Here is a 23,612-nt window from a genome sequence, read left to right on the forward strand (position 1 = left end):
ATATCTATGTCTGTGCTGGGCTGCTGTCCTGCAGCTGAAGGCAACTCCACAAGGTGATCAACCCTCCTGAACAGCAGTGCTACAAGTGACTGGGACAGCAGCACTTCCCTGAACTCTGGGAGCAGCCAAACCCCTTGGCATTCTTTAAGGGCAGGTGGTGTGAACACTCCTGGAGTGTGTACCATACTTATTTTGTAGAGTCTAGGGCTAAGAGACTGCATTGAGCATGTTTATCTCTCTCCTTTGGCAAAAGTAGTTGCTTCATTTTGTTCACATCAGTAGGGGTGAGAAGGGAAACTGGGATGCTTCCACTTTTGGCAGCAAAAAGAATGTAATAAAGAAGGGAAAGGGATGTGACTGAAGAGGAACAGGGCATCAAAAGGAAAGGAAACTGGTAAGCCCAAAAAAACCAGAGAGATGATGACTATAGAAGTAGTGACAGCTCTGGAAAGGGAACCCTGTGCTAAAACCCTGTGTTTATTACTTCAGTTAAGCTTTCTTAGACCCTGAAAGTGATTTTAATGTCAAGTTTTTCCTGGTATGTGTAAAACAAAAAGCTTCCAAAAGTAGAATACCAGAATTAGGCCTGCAGTGCTTTGTCTTCAGGAGGAGTCCAAAGAAGTCCCTTTTCCTCCTTATGCTGTGTGCCTCTGCTAGGATGTAAAGAAACAGGCAAGTGTGTGAATGAAATATGCACCAAGGCTGCTGCTGGTCTCACAAAAACATGAGGTGAGTGTCCAGAGTGAGTTGAGTCTTTTTTAACCTTCCCACTTCACTCCTCATATTTCCTGAGTATAGTGCAGGATACCTAAGACATTTCAAAAGTAGCAGCCAGAAATGACCCTTCATCACCCAGCTAATAAAACTAGAGGGTGTGTCAAGCTGCATGAGGAGCAGCCTACTTTTAGCCAGTTTGCTATGACTGCATTCTGCAGAAATCAGACTGAAGTGATAGTTGATATTCCTCCCATCACTGTGTTTCTTAAAACTGCTGTTTCCATGGCAAATATACAGACTTGGCTTTCTACAATCACACTCTTTTACCACTTCTCTTGTAGGTATTCATTTTGTGGGAAAATATATGTCTTCTCCTCTCCCTCTTTCATACCCTGCAAGAAGCTCAGTCTGGAGTGAGAGTCACAGATCCTTGAAAGGACAGTGAGAACTCATTTGCTTCTTACTTAGGAGAATGAACACTGTGTAAGTTATGCAAAGAACTAGGCTTTATGGAGACAATAAAGATAAAAAAGCTGCATGTGATCTCCTAAGACTACAGGAGTTCTGCTCATGATGTTTTGTTTTTCTGCATTTTGATCTTCTGAGACATCCCTGGGCCAGCTTCATTTTATACACAGAATTCCTTTTCCCATTTTTCCAGCAGTGAGGCCCCAGCATTGCAACTGGTAGTACGCAGACAGCCATGATGTTCTTCCATTACTCATGAGCTATGGCCTGTTGCCAAACTCTGCCTGGGACATTTGGAAAGGCTTAGTGGGATAGAAACCTAAAAGGAGAGGTGAAAATACAGCTGTAGACATTTCAGAATACATAAATTTAAGTTTATGCATAATTCTGTCTCCTAATTTTTGCCGCTGTGTTTGAAATTTGTCCAAGTTTTTGGATACAGGACTAGAGCTTGTTGCTGTTCATAGGGTGAGTGTATGAAATGCACAGGAATAAAGATGTCAGTCTTTTGTAGTGACCATGGTATTCTAGTTCAGTAAGGTATGACAATTGGTTTTCTGGGTGTTTCCCAGCTAGCATCTCTGTGGTTTGAAGTGTACTGTGTCAGGATATGGTAGTGTCTTATTTCCTTCAGATATGACTATGGGGGAAGTTAAGTCACTGAACTGAACCTGAACTGAAAGTTCAGGAGGATGTAAAACTATCTCTCTGGAGCAACCTGGTGGCAGACAGTTTTGTCTCAGATTTGCAAGCAGATTTTTGTATGAATATGTTTGGTAGAAGAGCTAAGGATGTGGAATATCTATACAAGAGAATAACCTGATTCGCAATGAGTGGCTGAAGTCAGGTTCCAACTCTGACTTTGATTTAACCTGCTCAGTTTCTCTTACAGAATTGCTTGATCATGATGTTGTCCTTTTACCCTACTTTAAGAGATACTTGAGGATTTATGTTCCTTAAAACCTCATTTGACGGTAAGGCAGATTATCTCCAGATTGACCGGTGATGATGTGTTTTAGTTTTCCAGTCAGAAAATGGTGTATAAGCATGGGAGAAGCCAAGGATTTGTCAGAAAAGAGATTCCAAATCAGCTCAAATTTAATCTTCCATGTAGCCTTTAACACAAGAATTCCAAAATTATCCTTTTCACCCAGACTTAAAACCTCACATTCAGCTACTGTGTGGATTGCTACTATATGAAGCCATGTTTTGTTTTCCTGGAAAACTTGATCATATGCAAATCAAATCTATATCGAAGACTTTCAAAATCCTCTGATCATGCAACAGAAGGATGTTGGTCCAAGCTCTAGGAGTGAGCCCTCTGCTATTTACAAAGGAGCTTTTTCCATCATATGGAAAATAAATTTGAGAGAGTTTTCTCTGGCTCACATGATTAATTCTATTCCTAGAAAATTAGCAGTCTTGACACGCCCTGGGAGAGAAACAAAGGGAAGGCAACACGAACCTCTGTGTGTAATCTTCTATTTAAGCAAACGTAGATTATTTGTAGTGAGTAATTTTCCCCTTGGAACAGAAAAGTGAAGGAGGGTTGAGTAATGTGTGATGCAATGGTTGCCACAGCTGGGAGTTTAGAGTTGGACTGGAGCCTGAAGTGGCTTCATTTAGAAAATGAAGAGCTTTGGGAGCAAGTACTAAATCTAAACATACGCACGTATGCTCATCTACAGCAGCCATGATGCAGTAAGAGTCAAATGAGAGTTTGGATTTGGAAGGTGTTTGAAGGATTTCTTAGCTCTATCAGTAAGAGGAGAACTGCAGGTTAAAACAGTGTCAAGGGAGGTCAGAGCAGGCAGTAATGGCCACCACCAAATGATTCCAATTGGAAGAGTTGGAAAACCTTGAACCAAGTGTATAAGTATGATTTCTTGCTTCTCAACCTGCCTTCTTTGGCAGGAGCTTTATAGCACAGGGAAAGGATCATATCAGTAAACCCATGACTCAGCACTGATCAATTGTTAGAAAGAAGATGCAAATAGGTTATCAAAGGAAAGCAGCCTCAGCAGCTGGCTAGTTCTAGTGGGAAGAGAAGAGAACAAAGAATTAGTATATAACATATGCTGAACTCACAAATGAAAGCGTAGCATGGTATCACAGACCAAGAAAAACAGAGCTAATATGTCTTATTGAACATAATTTTGATCTCAGCCACTGGTCCTGGTTTGAAAAGGGAGAATCAATATCCCATTTCCCCTATGGAGGAGATGCTGACTGTGCTGTAACTCCCTGTCCCTGTCCATCAGCCTTCATACCCAGACGGGCAGTGTGAGGGTTAACACAATAACAGAGAAAGGGGACAGGTTCTAGGAAGTTTGTGTATATGGCATTTTTAACTGTATTTCATTTGAACTATGTAAGTATTTTAACTGCACCAAAAATAATAATTTCTTTCCGTGGCTTAGAGTTTCATTAACCTAAAAATAAGTTTTTGGTTTTGCATATAAGATATGTTCCCTTTTTTGCTCATGAATTTGGAGTATAATGGTAGAGAATTCAGGCAATGTAGTTTTGATATGGATGCATCAAACTGCAGAGCAGAATCTGTACTGTGAGTGGCAGACTGGAGGTAGCAGAGGAAAACCCATCAGTGTGTGTTACAGTCCAGGACAGGTTTTGCCAGTAGCTTGGACCACTAACCAGGGATGTTTCCAATAACTGGAGAGGGAGTTCACTGGATTAATTTCTATTAAAAGGCTGACTGTCAATGACATGCAATATTGGCGAAAAGACAAAGAAAATGTAATAGAACGAGGCAGGCCAGCTGTGCCTGGCTTCATGTGAGGCTCCATGGTTCTATAAAATGGGTTGTATGGTTTGCTGGGAAATACAGGCTTCCCAAATTTATGAGGCACAGTAAAATTAAATGATTGATGGCTTATTCCTAGCTTTTCAAACTGCTTGAACTGAGCAACACATTTGTCTGCCATGTGGTGGGCTAGGGCCTAAGATGAGTGCTTAGGTTTGCATGCAAGCTGTGCATACCCTCTGCAGTAATAAAATTTTCTCAATGAGCCCCATTTCAACGTTTCCAGTTGTTTTGCCACTGTCAGCTACATTTACGGAGTTTCAAACACGTGTAACTGATAAATTTCTAAGTCAGAGGGGTGGGAGAAAAAGCTGTAGTTTGGGGTAGTGGTGGTTGTTGTGAAAGAAAATATGTTTATTTGAAGCAGCAGCCTAAAGTCTTCCTAAAGCCACTAAGCAAGGCACTGTAGGGTGTATAGAAGAATATGGGAGCACCTGATGGAAGGTGATGGATGATGTTGAGTAACCCACAGTGGCAAGCCTGTAATAAATCTATTTAACAGACAGAATCTGTATATGCTCCCTTTAGTGTGCATCGGCATTCAGCCTGACTCTTTTGCAGATCAAGTGTGGGATGGCAGAGAACCATGGCTCCCCCATCCTGAGTGCTGGATCTCCTTCTCAGGGCCACCAGAAAACTGGCGGAGAGGCTGGGAGGTGACTAGGGACTCTCTTTTCTGGGTTGACCAGGTTCCATGAGTTTTTTCCCCCCTTTTGCATCATGACTTGATGTTGGCAAAAGATCAATGAACAGTCTGTTTACTCACAAAGAAGAAGTAGGGGGTCTCAGGGTTGATTGTCCCCGAGATATACGAATTTTGAGTTTTTCTTCCTGAAAGCCCCATGCCAGAACCAGAAAAGAAGGAAGGAGTCTTCAAGCTCAGGTTTCCAAGGTCATTTATTCTTCTTTATCTCTCTGTTCTCTCTCTGCCCTGCTGAGAGTCTCGCTGCAGAGCTGAGCATGAGCTGACTCCCACAGGTCAGGAGGTCCCAGACCTTTTTCTACCATTTCACTGACCTAACCACCTTCTACAATGTATTTTTATTTACAATTCTATACCAATTAATTCATAACACTTCTAAACATGTAAGCGCTACCTAAACCAATCTTGTGTGCCCTGTCACAGAAGAAGATGGAGTCTGAAGAAGAAGAGGAAGAAGAATAGGACAATGCCCTGATTCCTCCATCTTGACTTTCAACCTCCATTCCAAAAATCCCAAATTGTACATTTTCACGCTGTGACAAACTAAACTACTATTTATTTCACACTCTTGTGGTTTGTAATTCTTCATGCAATGTTGGTAATTTTTCCCATGGGCTGAGATCAAAGACAGTGTCATTTTGGGCTCTGTGTCAGAGTCTCAGACCGCCCTGCCAGGGTTCCAGACCCCTCGGGGCAGGCAGAGGAATGCCCTGGACTCCGACAAGGGGGAACCTCAGAAGTACAAGTTGCTCCGTATCAGAAGTATCTTTCCAAGGGAATTTTGAACTCCCTCTCTGCAGAATAGCTCTGAAGTGTTGTACGTGGGAAGCCAGCCAAAGGATGAAGAGGACGAAGACCTCCAATCAGAAAGGTTACAATCAGAAAAGTCAACCCCCTGTGTTGCAACCACTTCCAAGAGGAAGTAAGATGGCTTAAAGTTGTAGGCTATTTCCTTTCTAAGGAGAGCAGAGGGCGCCTGCTGCCTCCCTGGGACCTGGGTTAAGGATAGCACCAGGAACCCTCCTAACCTGGTGCAGCCCCCAGTACTGATCTCCTACACAGGGGGCAATGAAATGGCTACATGTAGTCCAAGTGCCATCAAAACAGGACTTCAGGGCCTTGGGACATTTGCAAGGAATTCTGGGGCACAAGTTATATTCTCAGCAAGAGAGGAGAGTCTTTGCTCAGGAACTGGCAGAGCTTTGAACCATGTGTGATAGAAGAGTGACGGACATGGCACACAACAGTCAGGGTTGTTCCTGGAGTGATATGCAAAGGTTAGAGGGACAGGCTACCAGCAAGGCCCCTCTGTCAGGGACTCTGAAATATGGGAGACACACTGGACCACACTTCCAGTCTTACAGGGATGAGTCAAGCATCCCTGAGGTAAAGAACCAACAGAGAAAAAAAAAAAGGCTGACCGGGAAACACTAGGGAAATACCTCAAAGGAATCAAGAGGTGTTTCCCTAAGAAGGAGACACAGCCAGCAGCCCAGCTGAGGTGTCTTTATGCCAAAGCATGAAGCACAGGCAACAAGCAGGAGGAGTTAATTTTGTTCAGCAGTAAAGGAGGAGGCTAATGACTTTTTTTGGGTAACCTGTTTTTTTCTTGCAAGATGCCCAGAAACATTTAAAGAATTCAACTTAATAAGCAGAAAGAGGTCGGGTATATACCTGAACTATACAATCCTTAGGCATACTTCCTGCCAAAAATGTAATTTTTATACAAATTTATGGAAATTACATTGAAAAAATCTCAATCCACTCTCTTACAGGTTAGAGCTGAATAAATTGCTAAGAATAGAGGAAAAAAATAAGTTAGGCAAGAGATGAGCTGGAATCTGAGCTTATAACTGAGCATATAAATTGCTCTATTTCTTTATTTTGTCTCATCTGATGTGTTGACTGAGGTGAGTGTGACCAGCTCAAAACATGAAGGTATAAACTGCAGCCCATAAGCAAATCTGAAACCCAAAAAGATGGAGAAGAGTGGGGAGAGGAAAAAGAAATTGTAGTCATCCTTAATATATTAAGCATTACAAATTGAGTCAAGGGTCTTCCAGCAACACTTGGTGGTCATTAAGCACCCACCAAAAAAAATTTCCATGGAATTTTAAGGAGAGTAATTTATCCTGCTGATAAAATAAAAATTAAACGATAACTCTTTCAAAAAAATGTAATAGAAAATGTTTTGGGTTTTGGTTGGGTTGGTTTTTCCCACACTCTTTAAACCTTGCTGACACATTTCAAATGGATTATAAATCTATTAATTTTTTGCTTGATAGAGTGTGTTTGAACTTGTACTTCAAGAAGGGTTAAGTCCTTTCTTTGAAGCCTTAAAAGTTTGAAATATAACTTTAAAAGCATGATGTCATTGCAAGACATTTTTGTGTGATGACTTGGGGGGTCTGATTTGTCAGAAAAGGATTACTAGCACAGAATAGGTGCACAAGATACTGAAGGATGAAAATCGAACATCCATAATATAAGTTACATCCTCAAAGTGCATTTATGATGGACTTTAAAGAAAACTTAGTATTACAACGATTTAAAAGTCCTAGAGGCAGTCATTTATAGGAAATGTATAGAATATGAGTAATGTCAGGACTCTTGTCTACAAATTAGGCATCAAATGTTTGAAGTCTGGCTTGCTGCTGTGCATACTTCAAATTTAAGAACATTCTGATATACACTGTTGAACTGAGGAGTCTGAAGTATTAACGTTCCCTACAGAGAAATTATTTTATACAGGCAGATCATCATCAAAAATTATTTGAAGGTAGCAATTTTTAAGGCTTAACGTTTTGAAGGGTACTGTGGACTTTGGTGAGACCTATATGTCTAATCATTGAGAATCTTGTTGCTTTACCTGAATTTTGAAGAGTTGAATTTTTTAAAAAATCTGAAAAATCTGTAGTCCTCCACTGAAAACTACCACCATGTTAACATAGAATATGACAGCACCTTTCCCTAGGAGGAAATTGAGTACCTCTTGTTAATTCTGCTTTGGTGTTCAATAGCTTAAACAAGAAGTTATCTTTTTTGATCAGGGTAAATTTAAAAAGAAAAACCCACACAGTCTGGCAAGTTGGAAAGTTGCTTGCTATCTGACAATTTCAATTACTATGGAAAAACAGGCATATACAAATTCTGTGTAATATTTAATTTCCAGCATAATTTTTCATTGAATATTCAGAGTGGAAATGTATGTGGAAAAGGGAGGCACTTCCAATGAAGATGTAACTTGAGAGGTACATATATTGGTTGTTAAGGTAACAGAAGAAGGAACAAGCAGAAATTTTCATCAAAGACTAATTCTCATCGAGCTCAACACATCCTGGCTGCCTAGAGAGTTCAGTATCGAAAAACTGGAAAGAACATAGCAAAAGGTCAAATACAGAGATATGTTAATCCTGTGGAGGAAACAGTTGATGAGTCTGCTAGAGTTACTGAACCTCTTCCTCAACCACAACGTAATGACACACTTTTCATGTCCCGCTATGTGAGTCTTGTACATTAAAAAGAGAGACAAAGCTGTGACTAGCGAAGTATAACAGGACAGGAGAGCTTGTGACACAGCAGAGCATCTCAGAGATACAAATGTAGAGTTGAGCTCCTAATGTTAATGGCTGCTCGCATGTTTGAAAGGAAACCTGGAAGACTGCAAACCACACTGAAAGCCTATTCAACTGAAACTAAGTGTGCTGGTTTGTCTGGGATAAAGTTAAATTTCTTCATAGTAGCTTGTATAAGGATATTTTCTGGATTTGTCCTGGAAACAGGGATGTTCTAGTCATTGCTGAGCAGCTCTTACACAGCATCAAGCCCTTTTCTGCCCCTCAACACACCCCACCAGCAGAGGGGCTGGGGCTGCGCAAGGAGTTGGGAGGGGACACACTGGGACAGCTGAACACAACTGACCCAAAGGGTATTCCATACCATATGGTGTCATGTTCTGAAATAAAATTTCAGGAGAGAGGAAGGAAGGGGGCACATTCCAAATTATGGCATTAACCTTCCAAGTACCCATTACATGTGATGGAGCCCAGCTTTCCTGGAAAATGTCTGAACACCTGTTTGTAGATGGGAGCTAGTGAATTAATTTCTTAATGTGTTTTGCTTGTTTGCACAGCTTTTCCTTTACCTACTAAAGTGTCTTTATCCCAACCCACAAATTTTTGTGCTTTAACCCTTGCGATTCTGTACCCCATCCCACTGAGGGCAGGTAAGTGAGTGGCTGCACAGTGATAAGCTGATCGCCAGGCTTAAACCACAGAACAAGGCAAAGCTTGGCAAGACTAAACATGCAGCAGGCAAGCAAGCTGAAGTATTGATCTACTCTGTAAATGAGATTCACTAAGATTTTTATAGAAGCTGCAGCAACATAGACAAGCTAGCTAAGCCTGAAAAGGCAGCATACCCTTGGCTAGAGGGCCCTTTTGTTTCCGTGCTTTACTTTGACTGGAGGCTGTACATCACACTGAGCTTCTCAGGAGAGCTGAGTTATGCTATTATAGCCTCCCAGAATGATCTCACTTTTCTCCAGCAGACTGAGGTCTTCCTACATGTGCCTATGCAGACAAGTTGTTTAGAGAAACACAGCTGATCCTCACCATATTCTCAGCTAGAAAGAATAAGCCTGTCTTTGTGGACTTACATTAATAGGGTTTTATTGTAAGAAATATCTTTCTCTCTCCTTACAATTGCAAAGGAATACTGCGACAGGATCCTGCTGATCTATTGATTAACACTATTCTCTTTCTGCAATGAATACTAAATTGCATTGCTCACTCCTTTCGAGCAGCTCTGGCTCTTCCAGTTTTCTCCCTCTGTCATATGTAGGCTGTCTGTCTGAAACTTTTAATGACAGCAGCAGATGAAAAAAGTCTCAGACCGTGCCACTAGCACTTGGGTCAACGCTCCATGCTAAAATGTCATTTGTTTTCTACATGCTCAGACCATCACCATCTTCAGCATGGGAATTCAGTTCAATATCTGAGCTGTAGTATCTCCGGAATTACAAGGTGCACAACTGTCTTACTTTGAAAGACAGGTGTCTGCTAGGGAGGGGCAGGACCCCCCTTGGGATGGAGAATTGAAGTCCCCTCCCTCTAAAATATTATAATTTAGAGAATGAAAGGGCTTTCCGGCAGAGGTATGGGGATAAGAATAACAGCCCTTTACTAGTGTGTCTAACAAGGCAAATAAACAATAACAACTACAGCTCGAAGGGCTTTTTTTTCACAAAGCCCGGGGCAGTCTGATCTTTTGGGACTCTGAGACCACCAGGCTGGAGCGGTGGAAAGTCCCGGGCTGGTGGATGAGACGTGTCAGAAGCTCTGTCGGTGGTGGCTGGAGGGGCAGGGATGTCCCGCAGGGCAGGGCAGGGCACACAGAGGTGGGAAGCCTCAAAGCAGCGCCGAAGGAACAGCGGTGGCGGGACAGGGCTGGCCCAGCAGGGCAGGAGGAAGCGAGCTCAGGGTTCCAGCACACACGAGCAGACTGTGGTCGATTTTCCAAGACCGGACGGGGTTGGGCACCAGCAAACTCCCGCAGCAAGCAGCAGCCTGGCCATTCTCTCTCCGATGCCCAGAGCAAGAAACCAAAGCTGCCTCCAACCCTGTCTTTTACTTCTCTTAAAACTCGCGTTATCTCCCCACTCTGGGGGAAACTCCCAGATACCCAAAAACAATAGGTGTGGCTCAGTGTTGCCATCTCCTTTGGCCACTTCTTTTGTTTTAGACAAGTATCCAATATTTAGTCTTCTAGCAATTTATGGGAAAAAATTCTGTAAGTGAAAAAGAAACAAATCTAACCCCCAACAAAGACACAGCTGTGTCTCTGCAACAAAGCTCTGTCTGAACAGGATGTGACATTTAAATAAACAAATGTTTTGGATCTCAGGGTAGCCTGAGAGTGTGTGAATTTTTTTTGGTTGATGAGAAATAGCCCAAGAAGACTGGATCAGGAGTACTTCCTAGAAGGCAGAAAAAAACTGTAACCTCTTTTGTGGAGTGGTAAGGGAGGGAAGATCCTATGGTAGGGCCATACAGCACCACCTGCAGCCAGAATCCTACAGCTCACAGAGCTTGTGGAATGGCACTGAAGAGCAAAGAGCAGCTCCCTGGCCTCAGCTGGGGCTGAAGGACTTTCCAAGGACCAAAGGGGAACATGCAGGGCTTGCTTGTTGCAACTCAGAAAGATGATAAACTGCTCTGGAAGCAAAAGCTGCTGCCAGAACACTGCCGTGTTCTACCGGCAATGTGTACAAATATTTTTATTTTCACTTGGGCTAATTAGTTGGTTTGATCTAACCTGGCTTCACTGGAAAATTTGTTTTATTTGCTTAGAATCTACTCAGAATCAAGGCCAAGTAAATACTTAGCTGTTTGAATCTTTTAAGACAGGGAGAAGATAGATCCATCTCATAGCTTTGGCTGACTCAGCATCTCATACCAGGCCATATATAAAGTGAGTTCTGTGGTCCCTGTGAGGAATCAGTCTTCCACAGAGCTGGTCTAAATGGTAGCCCTAATCAGACAGGTAAAGTCAAACAGGGATAGCTGAAGTGAAAAATAGGAGACTGCGGTTTTCAGTGACTACACACTAGATATGTTAAAACTGCAAAACTGTAACATTGTGATGAAAAGGTATGGGATGGGAGCAGCATAGCTGACTTATGAAAAATGTTAAAGAGACTGAAAAGGCTGTTCTCAGACTGAGATGGCTTAATGAAGTGTCAAGGTCTCATTTTCTCATCCATGCTGTTAGTGCTTTGCAGCACAGATGACCCCTGCAGAGTAAATGCTATATTATTCACGACAGACAGAAGTAACAGTGTTTTAAAATCACTAAATGGATATATAATAATCAACATTTCTTTAAGGTGTTCAGCACAATGATTTTAAGTGAAAAATATTAAAGTTCATCTAGGAATTTAAATGTTCAGTTCAAATGAATGTAGTCAGACATATTTCAAATTGAAACTCAAGTTTGCTGATGATAGGGAATGCCTCTCTTCACCAGAGCATTCAGACTAGGCATAGAATGATGAAATTTGCATTTGGATCATGGATAGCAAGAGGAAATTCTGATTTATGCCCATTTCAAGTAGTTCTGAAAGATTTTAATTTTTGAAGAAAACTTCATAAGCACCTGTTAACATGGTTATGAGGATACTAGCAGAAAATATTATTGATAAGTATGTACTACAGGTACAAGGAATTTACTGCTACATAAATGTCAAATTCTCATTTCACAGGGCAGCTGGTACCTAGGAAGGCAGTGATCTGTGATTATTGGTTACTGTGAATAGTTCATCTGTTCCATTCTCACTACTTCTGAAATTCTTCATCTGTGCTTTATTCCCCTGTTGGTATTTTGTCGTGAATCCAAGATAATAAGCCCCTTTGAGCCAAGAAAAGTGTGTGATCATGGCTATAAAATATCAAGCACAATGAGGCATTCATCAGAAGTTATGATTGAAGTGAGTGCCAAAATATATTGATACGGGGAGAAAAATTTAACTTTTTTAATAGCTTGGATATTTCCTGTAGATTGGTACCCTGAGAAGAAGGCAAATTCCTGAGACACTGATTCTGTACAAATTCTACATCTGTATTTCAAAACACAAATGAAATCTTCACACATGAAAAGTCATTCTCCAGAAACCTCTACTTAGCTCACTGACAACCTGCAGTTTCTTTCTGGAAAAACCCCTCATTGAGACACCTACACAAATTTGACTTGGGTTTGATTATGGCCTTTAATTTTGACCACTGTTTGCCGCTTTGTCTTTCCTTTGCCCCTTACCTAACTGTCTTGTCTCTTACTGAAGTGATGTTTTGGGTCTTTTTCTCCTGCCTCTTGGGCATCACTGCAAATGTGAATGCTTCAAACTGAGCATTGAAACAAATTGGAGAGCATAACAGAAATTAAATGTTTCTAAGGTAGGACTTTTTTTCCAAGATCTAAGCTTGAGGCTATAACTGGAATCGTAATTCAAATTAAATTTACAAGTACATTTATTTTGTGGGTGACTATGAGGACAAGTAATTTTTTTTCTATTGTCTACATTACCCAAGCCTGAGTATACATCTCCTTGTGAAGAAATCTGAAATGGCTCCCCACAGTTATTCTGTGCTCTGCTTAGTGTTCCATATAGATAAATGATAATAGCCCAGGGGGTTGCCTTAAAATTAAGACTTTTAGATCAAGACAAGTTCCTATATGTTCTGTGGTAATACAAACATCAACAAGAAGGTACAGGCCTGTGGGTTGGAGATTGCACTAAAATAGGATTCCAAAAAGTGATTCCATGTAATAAATAAAGGAGCCAAAGAAATCAGAATTGATAATAATGTGCTTCTTTCCTTTGATATTTTTGGTTTCCCTGAGTCAATCTCTGGTTTAATGTCAGCATGTATGGGAGTTGAATTGGACCAGTAGTTAGTGTTACAAGAAGAGTGCTGGCAACCGATAATGGTGTTAGGAGTTTATGGTGATTGGAGTGGCACCAGCAAAAATATCCAAGGAATAACATGACTGGGAAGCTAGAACTTAGGAATCAGATAAATGAGAAGAGAATCATGTGTTGCCAGAGAGGACTTTAGGTTTTCCCTATGGGTTAATATCTGAATGAAAGCCACCACTACCACTTTTCTTTTATGTGATGTCTACCTTCCTTTAGAAATTACAGGAAGAAGGCAGTTTGATGGAATGAAGCATGCTCCTCTTTAGGCTTTCCACCTGTTCAAAGAGTTTTCTGGTAACTAACTGTAGTATCTAATTAAAGGTGCTGCCTTCCTGGTGCACCTCTTGAGAAATGCTGCCATCCAGGTAATTAATGTGCTGTGCCTGCACTGGCTCAGATGCCTGTATTTGCAGCAGGCTACTTTAGAACATGCTGTCTTATCATTGACCTTGGAGACATCTGGTGCTGGCTTCTCAAACAAGCAGAACTTGGGACAAGACAGACCTGACTCTGGCTTGGTGATTTCCACTTTTTTAGCGTTAGCATTTTCAGTTATGTGACTGATCATTTCATCACATGTGTAGAAGGTGATTGTTTCTTTCAGGTAAAATCAATTCATTGGTGCTGTGCAACTTGGCCTGTTCAGTCAGGAGAAGAGGAGACTGAGAGGAGACCTCATTGCAGTCTACAACTTCCTTGTGAGGGGAAGAGCAGGGGTAAACACTCATCTCTCCTCTGTGATGACCAGTGACAGGACTGAGGCATCAGCCTGAAGCTGCATCAGGGAGGTTTAGGCTGGATATTGGGAAAAGGTTCTTCACCCAGAGGGTGGTTGTGCACTGGAACAGGCTTCCCAGGGCAGTGGTTACAGCACCAAGATGGACAGAGCTCAAGAAACCTTTAGGTAATGTTCTCAGGCACATGGTGTGACTCTTGGGGATATTCCTATACAGGGCTAAGAGAAAGACCCACTCAGGTCCCTTTCAACTTGGCATATTCTGTAATTGTGAGGGAAACATCTTAAAGAGCAAACATTGATTTTTCCAGGCAGTCTTAGGTCAGCCTCACCTGACCTAAGATGACAACCTACTGGTTGTCTCTGAGTAGAAACGTGCTGCCAGATGCTTCCTTGGCATTCAAGATTCTGCTTTTCAGAGTAAGGCTTTGCTTAAGGTTGCAGGTGCAACAGACAGAGGTGCTGTGCCCTTCAGGACTGAATTTCTAGCCCAGATATGTTAATTACTTAAACATTACCATTGCTTGTAAAAGCTGTGATGGCTCTGTAATTTCACCATTGACTGCAAGTGAAGGAGAGGTAAAGGTCTGGCAGGCTTTGCCTGTAACAGAGGTGATAGAAAGCTATGAGACCTTACTGTTGGTGGTTAGAGTCATGTCAAGATCAGTGCAACTGAGCTGAAATCCACCAGATGAGAAACATACATCAGTCTTCCTGAAGTACATGTATATGTACCTCTGTGTGTGTAGGTGTGTACATATCTCCAAGAACTCCAACACAATATATATATGTCATATATGTCTATATCAAATAAAACTTTTTTGATCAGTTCTATTTGTGTCCCTTGGCAGTGGTTGCATGACAGTGGCCATCCAATAACCCAGCCTATAATGAGCACCCAGTTATATCTATCAAAACAGTTTGCAAACAGAAATCTTTGCAATGGGACTGAACTGGAAATGGCAGCTGCTGCATAATAATGAACATTAATTTTAAATTAATAAACAAAATGCTTCCTCTGGGAAATTAACTCTGATATTAGTTGCATCTTGATTGTATGAAGGCTTTAATACATGTGCTTAACTTTCAGTTGAGTAAACATCATGGGAACACCATGCATGCTCTGGAGTGTTAAATTACAACACTTATGACCATGGTAAGTATTAATATAATGGTTTGCTAAATCTCTGGCCTACCTATAAGCAAAGATGAGATCTTCTTCATTTTTTTTTTAATTGAACATATTTTGAGTTTTCAGAAAGGGGCTATGTACATGGGTAATTACAGCATGGTCCGTAAAGACAGCAGCAGTCCACAGAGGGAGCGGAGTAGGAATAGAAATGCAAACATTGTGATACAAGAGTCTAGGAACAACTCCCAGTTGGCTCTAAAGCAATCCAAATAGTTTCTGTAAGAAATCCAAAGACTGGACTATATGTACATAAAGAGTTCACAGTTTCCCACAGTTAATATATTTATACAATTAAGACCATTTTCAGATTATCTGCAATCAGTAGAAGGATCTTGCAGTCAAGTAATCAACCTTAACTGTGAACAGACTGCCCTAAGATAGCTTCCCTTCATACTGCAGCTTTCAGGTTTTCAAAGGTACCTTTCCTCTGAGGAGCATCACCTATCAGTTCTGTGGTAATACAGGGACCCTGTGTGAGTCAGTAATCCAAAACCAGAAAATTCTGATCAATTTTACTCTGCAACCTTTTTCAGTTGTCTATAATTTTTCTTTGCATAAAGTAGATATACTTGATCACTGGCAACTAAACCAATAACTTACCCTGCAAGGCAAGAGGGATTAAAGAAGATCTTACTACTTAATTGATTTTTGCTCTAGATGCTCACGTGAAGTAAACAGTGTCATTAAATAAAGATTCTTTTAAATGGGATCAGTGGGCAATCTGTTTGCTACTATCCTTTCTTCAGACAGAAAAGGCTTCAGGGGAGAACTTATTGTGATACTAATAGTACTGAAGAGACAACCTAAAAAAAGCCCCAACCAGCTGTTGTAGACAATGTGGTTTAAATAGAAATTGCCTTGGAGCTATAATGCCCGTTCTCTACCATATTTAATCTGTTTTCCACTTAAGTTCCATTCATTTTCAGAATGAAGAATTTCTTGTGTCAACATTGTGTCAACATGTCTGTTTTCTTCTACTTTGTGCCTCTTACCCTATGATTTAGAATTTAACAGCTGCCTAGTTTGAATACTACAGCTGAATTTTTAAGCTTTACTTCTGCTGCAGCAACTGATCTCTCTTGCCTTTACTTTACTATTTCTAGCTGCATGCTTTTGTTAAAGGACAAGCTGTTACTTTGTTTAACAGCAGAACATAATGCCTGCCTTTGATAAACATAAGGCAAAATAAGGCTGCTTGCAAAAGCTAGGAGTTGCAAACATCTGAACTCTTCTTTGTAAAGTTTTCAGAAATAGAGCCATAAATGTACAAGGTGGTTTATCATACTGGATTATCTGTTTCTCCTAACATAATTAAATACAATAAGTCTATCTAGATTTATATCAACATAACAAAAAGCAACATTTCATACTCATAGTTTCTTGCATACTGGAAAAGCAAATCCCTCTTTAAACCTGGAAGACAATACTTATATAAGGAGTGCAATATTCACTTTATTTCTAATTTGGGGTCTGTTTACTGCTCAGGGTAGTAGAGAATGACTGACAGAAGGGTTTTCAGTGAGCTAATTTACATACTAAAATACATAAATCGGGCCAGTTAATGTGCAAAAAACATGCTTTTGATTAAATTTTATTTATTGTCTGGAACTGTACCTATTGTCCTCTCCCGAAAATAGGAAGAAAATAGAAATACCACACCTAGCTGTTGCACTACTATCTATTAATGTGCTGCACAGAATAAGTGAAGTACCTTATGTAATTTAATTTCTGGGCTTTTTTTTTTTTTTTTTTTTTTTTTTTTTTTTTTTTTTTTTTTAAGGTTTTCTTGAGAATGATGAGAAAATGATTTGTATTACCAATCTGAACATTCTCACACAAAGAAGTAAAATCTGCTGCCTAATGCTCAGTTGATTAAAACTACTAGTAGAATGAAGGAAACAAGACAGTTTACCAAACACTACAGAAATATTACAACTTACAAAGAAACCTGGCAAGGGTAAGACCCTGCACTACATGTTCAGCATGAGAACAAAACCAGGGATGCATCAGCTGTCTGCTAGGGATGACGGATGAAAGATGCTCCTTGCCGCTCACAACCTTGTATCTCATCTATGCCACGTTCTGTTTCTCCTTTTGGAGTGCAATAAACCCCAAGCTGTTTCTGTAAGTCTTGCAGGATTTGAATTGATGTACTGAAGCTGAAGGTCCATCTGTTCTAGTGCCTTCTCTCCTACTGGTCTTGGCTTTTCTTGCTTAAATTCTGGGACCAAAATAGAGAAGTTTGATACGTTTCCCTCTCTGGGGAGAAAATGACTTCTCCTCGTGAGTTTAAGATTCGAGTGGCAGTGGCCATGGATTGTGTGGTGGAGGATGGCAGCAGAGGTGTAAGGGATGGGCAAGTCTGGCCGTACTGCTCTTCATTTGGGATGAAAACTCTTGTGTGTGCCATAGCATTAAGACTCAAAATTACATCTGCAAGAGCACCACCGCCCGTGCTTAAAATGCTCTGGGACCATGAACCTTGTGAGAACAGTCACACTGAACTGCAGTCGTTCAGGGTTGAAGATTCGGAAGTAGATGAAAAAGCGATTAAAAGATGGGAACAATTTCTAAGGCTTTGGTGAAGTGTCTCAGGGGTGTGCCGCATCAACAGCTTCCTTACACTTCTGAGATGAGGCTCCCCAGCCTTCGGAGGGACTGGTGATTGTGCGGAGTCCCGGGGGACCAAGTCACCCAGGCTCCTCTTCACACTCTCTCTTTGTCTGCGTCCAGGGAACAGGCGCTCCCCGTTTATCACGCCTCCCACCTCTCTGCCACGGAGGATGTGACAGGGTGGGCGCAGGGGGCCGGGCGGGGGCCGCACACTCAACAGGGAGCAGGAGCCTGCGCTCCTCCCTCCCGCAGCGCATCCTCCGCCCCCCGCCCTCGCCTCTCGCCGGCACTCGCCGCCTGCGGGGCTGTCGCCGGGGTGGTGCCAGCAGAGCCGGCGGGCTCCGCGCCTCGGGATGTGCTGAGCAGGGGCCGCTCCGCGCCCGCCCGCAGCCGCGCCGCCCTCGCCTGCTCGGAACGGGTCGCGCCGGTGGCGGAGGAGCCCGGCGGTGAGTGCGGGCAGGGCGGGGCCGCCCGGGGGGAGCGCGTGTGCGGGCACGGGGAATTATAGCCCTGGATATAAATGTGATGCCAGAGATCGCTAGATAGATGCATCCTGTTGAACGCTCTCGTGCGGGCGCGGGGGAGGGAGGAGAAGCCGGGCGCCGGGTCCGCCGTGTGCCGACGGCGTGTCCGCGGGTGCTCAGATGGTCGCGCCGCTCTGCTCTCCTCGGTAGGTGCCTCACCGTGTGTACGTATTTATATGCATGTCTGTGTTTGCACACGTATAGCTGCATACACACACGCATATATAGGGGCGCGACGCCCTGCTCCCTCCCTCCTCCTCTGCAGGTGTCCGTGTGTTTGATGCGCCCCGCACCGGGTCGCGGCGCTGCCCCGGGGTCGGACCCTGCCTGCAGGAGCCGGAGGGTGCCGGGGGCCGGTCCTGCCTCCCCCGGCGCCGTGTGTACGGCACCCCGCACTCGGCCGTCCGCGGGGCGGCAGGTGCCGTGGGCAGTCTGGCTGGAGCACAAGCGCTGCCTTTCTCCGCACGCTCGTCACGAGTTAGTGGAAAGCTGCGACAGCCCAGATGCCTTCCTAGACATCCATTCCTCCTACTCAGCCGCTGGCAAAGAAGAGGAGATAACAGGCAGCACTTCTGTCTGTGTGGGTGGAGGAAAAGAAAGGACTACTGATAATGGATTTGTTGAAGGAACACTGATTCTGGGTTTTAATTACTGTTTCAGTGTAGCTAGCACTGGATTGAATTGCTGCCTGAGGACTCTCTTGGTAGCTTTAGTGCAGTGCTTTTAAAATCCTGTGTTCTTGCTTTTGTTTTTTAGTAAAATATTTTCTCAGTCCTGATGCATGTGAGGAACCTATTCAGAAAAACTCAGTTTCCAAACGACTTATATGGACTGTGTGTAAAATGCTGGACTAATGGAAATGCAGCATTTTTTATTTCTTTCAGTACTGAGTTGTAATGCACCTACAACAAGTGAACATTTGTTATTTATGAGAGGTTTTGGTTTATGTGATTTGGTTTTCAGGTTGGTCTGTTTGTTTTTTTAAGTTGCTGGTGTTTATTTAAGCTGGCTTTTTTCTCTGGATGAGAGGTGAAGTATCATCAAATCACAGGGCTAGATTTTGCATTCAGCACGTGAACAGAACTGTCTTTTGGGAGAAATGATGTCTTGATAGGCAAGGAAGGTGCTTACATCAGTGGAACCATCTTCCAATCAGAATTGCATTATTTGCCATCCCTCCATAGGACTCTGTGGAAATAGGATATCTATTTCATATAGCTATATAATTTGGGGGTATAAATAATAAAATGTTAAAGTAATTGTGTTCCCATTCAATTAGAGTGTTTTTCCCCTGTCTGGGATAAAAAGCTGAAAAAACCTTACTGAAAGTCTGTACTGTCTTTTTTTTTTTTTTTTTTTTTTTTTCCTCTCTAGAGCTGTGTGAAGAAAGTCTTCAGCCATGGATGTGTTCATGAAAGGGCTTTCCAAGGCAAAGGAGGGAGTCGTAGCAGCAGCAGAAAAAACCAAGCAGGGTGTGGCAGAGGCAGCAGGAAAGACGAAAGAGGGAGTCCTCTATGTGGGTAGGTGGGCAGCAGTGAGCACACTGCTGATTGGTGCACCCAGACATTCACAACTGGATCCTCAACAGACCCATTCTTCTGAAAAAAAAAAAAAAAGTAATTGCTCATAGGAGAGTATTGCAAAAGAAACAAGAGGACAGCTGTGCCTTCCTCAGCTTCGGTTCTTTGAAGCCAAGTGCCTAACAGTGCAGGTCACTGGCTGGCACTCCACACAAGAAGTTTGCCAGATCAAGGCTGAAGGGATGGTTGGCACAGTAAAAATAAATATGATAAAATGTAAAAGCTGGAGGTGAAGGTGCCTTCACAGCATTCTACAGAGTATGTGGGGCTTGAATAGGATTTTAGGAGAAGACACTTGAGAGATTAGCTCAGGAGTTGAGTAGTAGGCATTCCAACTGCTTGGTACATTGACAGTAACATTTTATATGGTAAAGTGTTATCTTCTGAAAATAGTTTCAAGTTCTGTAATTACTATTGCAAATTCATGACAGATATTTTCCATGACTTCTCAAGGAAGAGCCTGCAGTTAATGAAGTAGGGCAGGTAGGTCCCAAGGTAGCAAAGCAGTTGTTAGTGTCTTATTCTAGGCCACACATGTCTTGTGTAGAGCCTGGGATAAAATCCTTTTCAAATCCCTGACTGGTACATTTATGCATGATAGTCATTTTCATTTAGCAAGTGTTGGGCTTTAGAGGAGTGTCTTGCAAATGCTGTCATGAAAAATTCACAGAAAAACAATCTGCCAAGGCTGTGAGCAAGTGGTTATTTCTCTTATTCATCAAATAAAGCTAGTCTATAAAAGAATGGGGGGAGTAAAGATACCCATTTTTGTGGGTTATTTCTGTTCTGTTGATTTTGTAGCAGGGCAGTTCTATAATGGGCACTGTGTGTATTGAGGGAGATGTGCACACATAACAGAGAGAAGTTAAACAGAGCTGAAAACCAGAGCCATTTCTTTTCAATGGGAGTACTGAGGTCTCGGGTATTCCAGTGCCTTTTTTTGGATTCCCTCTACTGTTGCAGGCTAGTGCCAGTCTGTAAGAAATTACTTCTGCTCCAGATAGTGTGGACTACTCATTTGGAATATACTTCCCTCCCTTTTAAGCCATAGCAAAGCTGAGTGCTCTTGCCAACAGGGATGGCAGTCATTTTGAACACTAATTGTACAATGAATCTATTTTAAAATGAGCATCTGCTCATTTTCAGGATATCAAAATAGATGTTCTTCCACTGTATATTGTGTTTGATGTTGGATTTTCCAGAAGTAGGACTTTTGTTTATTTTGTTTTCTTGTAGAGTGGCCATGCTTCTGGGGTCATCGATTTCTTTGTATTAGAAACCTGCATCAAGTGCTAAATTAATCTTTGTGTCTGACCTGTTCTCCGGACCATAATAACATTTGAACCTAGTTCTGTTCCCAAAGGCAAGATTTCCTTACTCTTTTGCTGAGGTTGAACTTTGGAGGGCAGGATTGCTATTTTTTTCAAGAATTTCAAGAAGTTCCTGGGGGCAGCAGAGCCCTGAGCCCTGATAGGGACCTGTGCATGTGACTGTAGTAATGGTGGAGGATCCTTCTGCCGCCAGGTGCCTCCTTTTCAGGAGGCAAGGGCCATGTGCACAGTTTGTCATGCAGGTAAAAGAGCCTTTGGTTGGAAGCTGTCTCCAGAAGCTCTGGCAGCTTGTGTCCAGTTGTGTGCTTACCCTTACAGACAAGACATTTCAACAAGTCCAAATAGGGAAAGAAGGAGCTGGATGTTTCTCTGCGTACTTCCCATACACACAGCAGAGGTGTCTCTTCCCCTGTGCAGCATTAGCAAAGGCCAGTGTGATAATCTTTTGTTAGGCTAATAATGACTGCAGTGCAAAAGGTGGTGGAGCCTCTTTATGAGCAGAGAGGAGGAGCAGCACAATTCATTAGAGCTCATGAAGATTCTCACTCCCTTTTTCTGTAGCTGGGTTTTCAGATTTGAGATTCACAGCCAGATTGTACTGTGAAAGCTGCCTGACATCTTGCAAAAAAGAAGCTAACAACACTGGGCTGAGTGGGACCTGTTAATCATTTTCAGTTTCATAACATTCAGCCCCCAGTTGCTGCTGGAGAATTAAGAAGATGCAGTATCTTTGGTCCAGATCCCCTAGGTGATGTGGTTTCCCACTGAAATCAGTGCAATTTAAGTCAATGTGGAAAACATCTGTACCTTTCTGTCCAGGCTGCTGTGTTAACTATTATGTGAAAGACTATAACCTGGTTCTTAGCATAACCTAATTAGGTTATTCTTACTAGGAAGAATTAGGTTACTAGAATAACCTAATTCTACCTGGTAAGAGTTCTATTAACAACAACTGCTGTTTGTGATGAAATGTAGTCATTGCAATTCTTTTATTCTTGTTTTGGTTTTAGCATTTTTTTTGGCACAAGGAAAATTTCTCTTGGCAAAGGGAGAAACTTAGAGCTATGTAGGAGAACAGTGTATTGGAGGATTAAATAAGGAGGGGTTTTTTTCCCCTGTCCATGCTGAGGTCTCTCTTCCCTCAGTCCACTGTCTGGCCTTCTTTTAAGTACCCAAGATCCCTTCAATACAGTCTACAATGTGTTTGTATGCTTTCAAGTATTGGGGGCTTTTTTCCCCTTACTTTTCTCTGCCAATGGGCTTCAGCATTGGCCGACTGAAATTCTTAACTCATTCAAGCACAGCATCAGGATCTTTCTTGAAGACAAAAAATGGCCTGGTCATTGTTTAGAAAGGACTGAGGCTCAGCAAACCTGTGTGGGCTGTAAATTTAAAACTGCATCTTTCTGTATCCTTCAAGAGCTGTTAGTGTGAAGCAGAGAGGAAGTGAGTGGCAGTACTCTAATCCCCACTGGCTTTGAAACCAGGAACTGAGTAAGAAGGATGTGCTCACACACTGTGGGAAGACAGACAGAGATAGTGCTGAAGGCAGTCTTGCCCCTGATTTATTGCATCTGTGTTAGTTACCAAAGAGTGGGAACAGCCTTGCCCTCCCAGCTATGGGTGTGATAAAAGGGTGAGTTAGCTGGTGGGGAGTCAGTTGGGGTCTGCTGGCCCTGTGTGAGGAGGAAGGGACAGGAAGGGGTGCAAGAGACAGAAAGGGTAAGATGTCATACGTGGAACAGACAGGGTTAGGTGGCTGTGCTTGGGACAGGAAGGAGAGAGCTGTAAGTGCAGAAGGAAGAGAGAAAGGGTGAGAGCTGTGTGGAGCTGCCCTTGAGAGGCTACAGAGAAAAGTTGTAAAAGTCTTTTAGATAACAAGGTGCTGATGCTTGAAGCCTTCTTCCTTGCCAGTCGTACCTCCTCTGTCAGCACATTCTTGTCTTCAAGATGTCTGCAGAGCTTTGTGTGTGCTTCCAGGGAGCTGAAGTTTTTGCTCAGTTGACTTGAGTGCATGTTTAGGGCTCAGGAATGGAAGCTTCCAGTCTGATCGTTTTTAGAGTGTGATAAGCTCACAGAACAAAGGAATAGTGTATTAGCAGCAGGGTGACTGACAGAGTTGTTTACTACTCCCTGTGCTGGTACATGGCCTTAGAGTAGAGCAGAGCAGTCATGACCTATTTGGCAAAGCCATCCAAATTCTTCCGCTCCCTTTTCATAATGTTTCTTATTTTCCTTTGGTAGTAGAAAAGTCAGCAGAGTAGTTGAGGGACTCAAGGTCGGTCTGGTGGAATAATGGGCTTCAGGATGTGGAAGCAAGTGTTTTCCTTAAACATCAATTGCCCCTTCCTCTCATTTGGGTTTGTCTTGCAGTCTGTAACCAGCTCTGACTAAGCAATGTGAATAGTCAGTTGGTCTCTCAAAAAATCCAGAAGCGAGCGTATTTGCAAA

General features: G+C 42.4%; 1 protein-coding gene across 2 annotated transcripts in view; it reads left to right on the forward strand.

The window, feature by feature from the left end:
- Nucleotides 1–18,018: 18,018 nt before the first annotated feature.
- SNCA (synuclein alpha) overlaps nt 18,019–23,612 on the forward strand; it is a 65,163-nt gene continuing 59,569 nt past the window's right edge. Inside the window, exons 1-2 of one of the 2 annotated variants that reach the window (XM_063423377.1) lie at nt 18,019–18,172; nt 19,625–19,770. In XM_063423377.1, coding sequence (XP_063279447.1) covers nt 19,650–19,770 — 121 coding nt within the window. In that variant the 5' untranslated portion in view covers nt 18,019–18,172; nt 19,625–19,649. Of the gene's footprint in view, nt 18,173–18,221; nt 18,397–19,624; nt 19,771–23,612 lie in introns of those variants that run through there. The other variant, XM_063423378.1, reaches the window with a different exon arrangement.

This window comes from Prinia subflava, chromosome Z (assembly GCF_021018805.1).
Source record: "Prinia subflava isolate CZ2003 ecotype Zambia chromosome Z, Cam_Psub_1.2, whole genome shotgun sequence".
Lineage (NCBI taxonomy): Eukaryota > Metazoa > Chordata > Aves > Passeriformes > Cisticolidae > Prinia > Prinia subflava.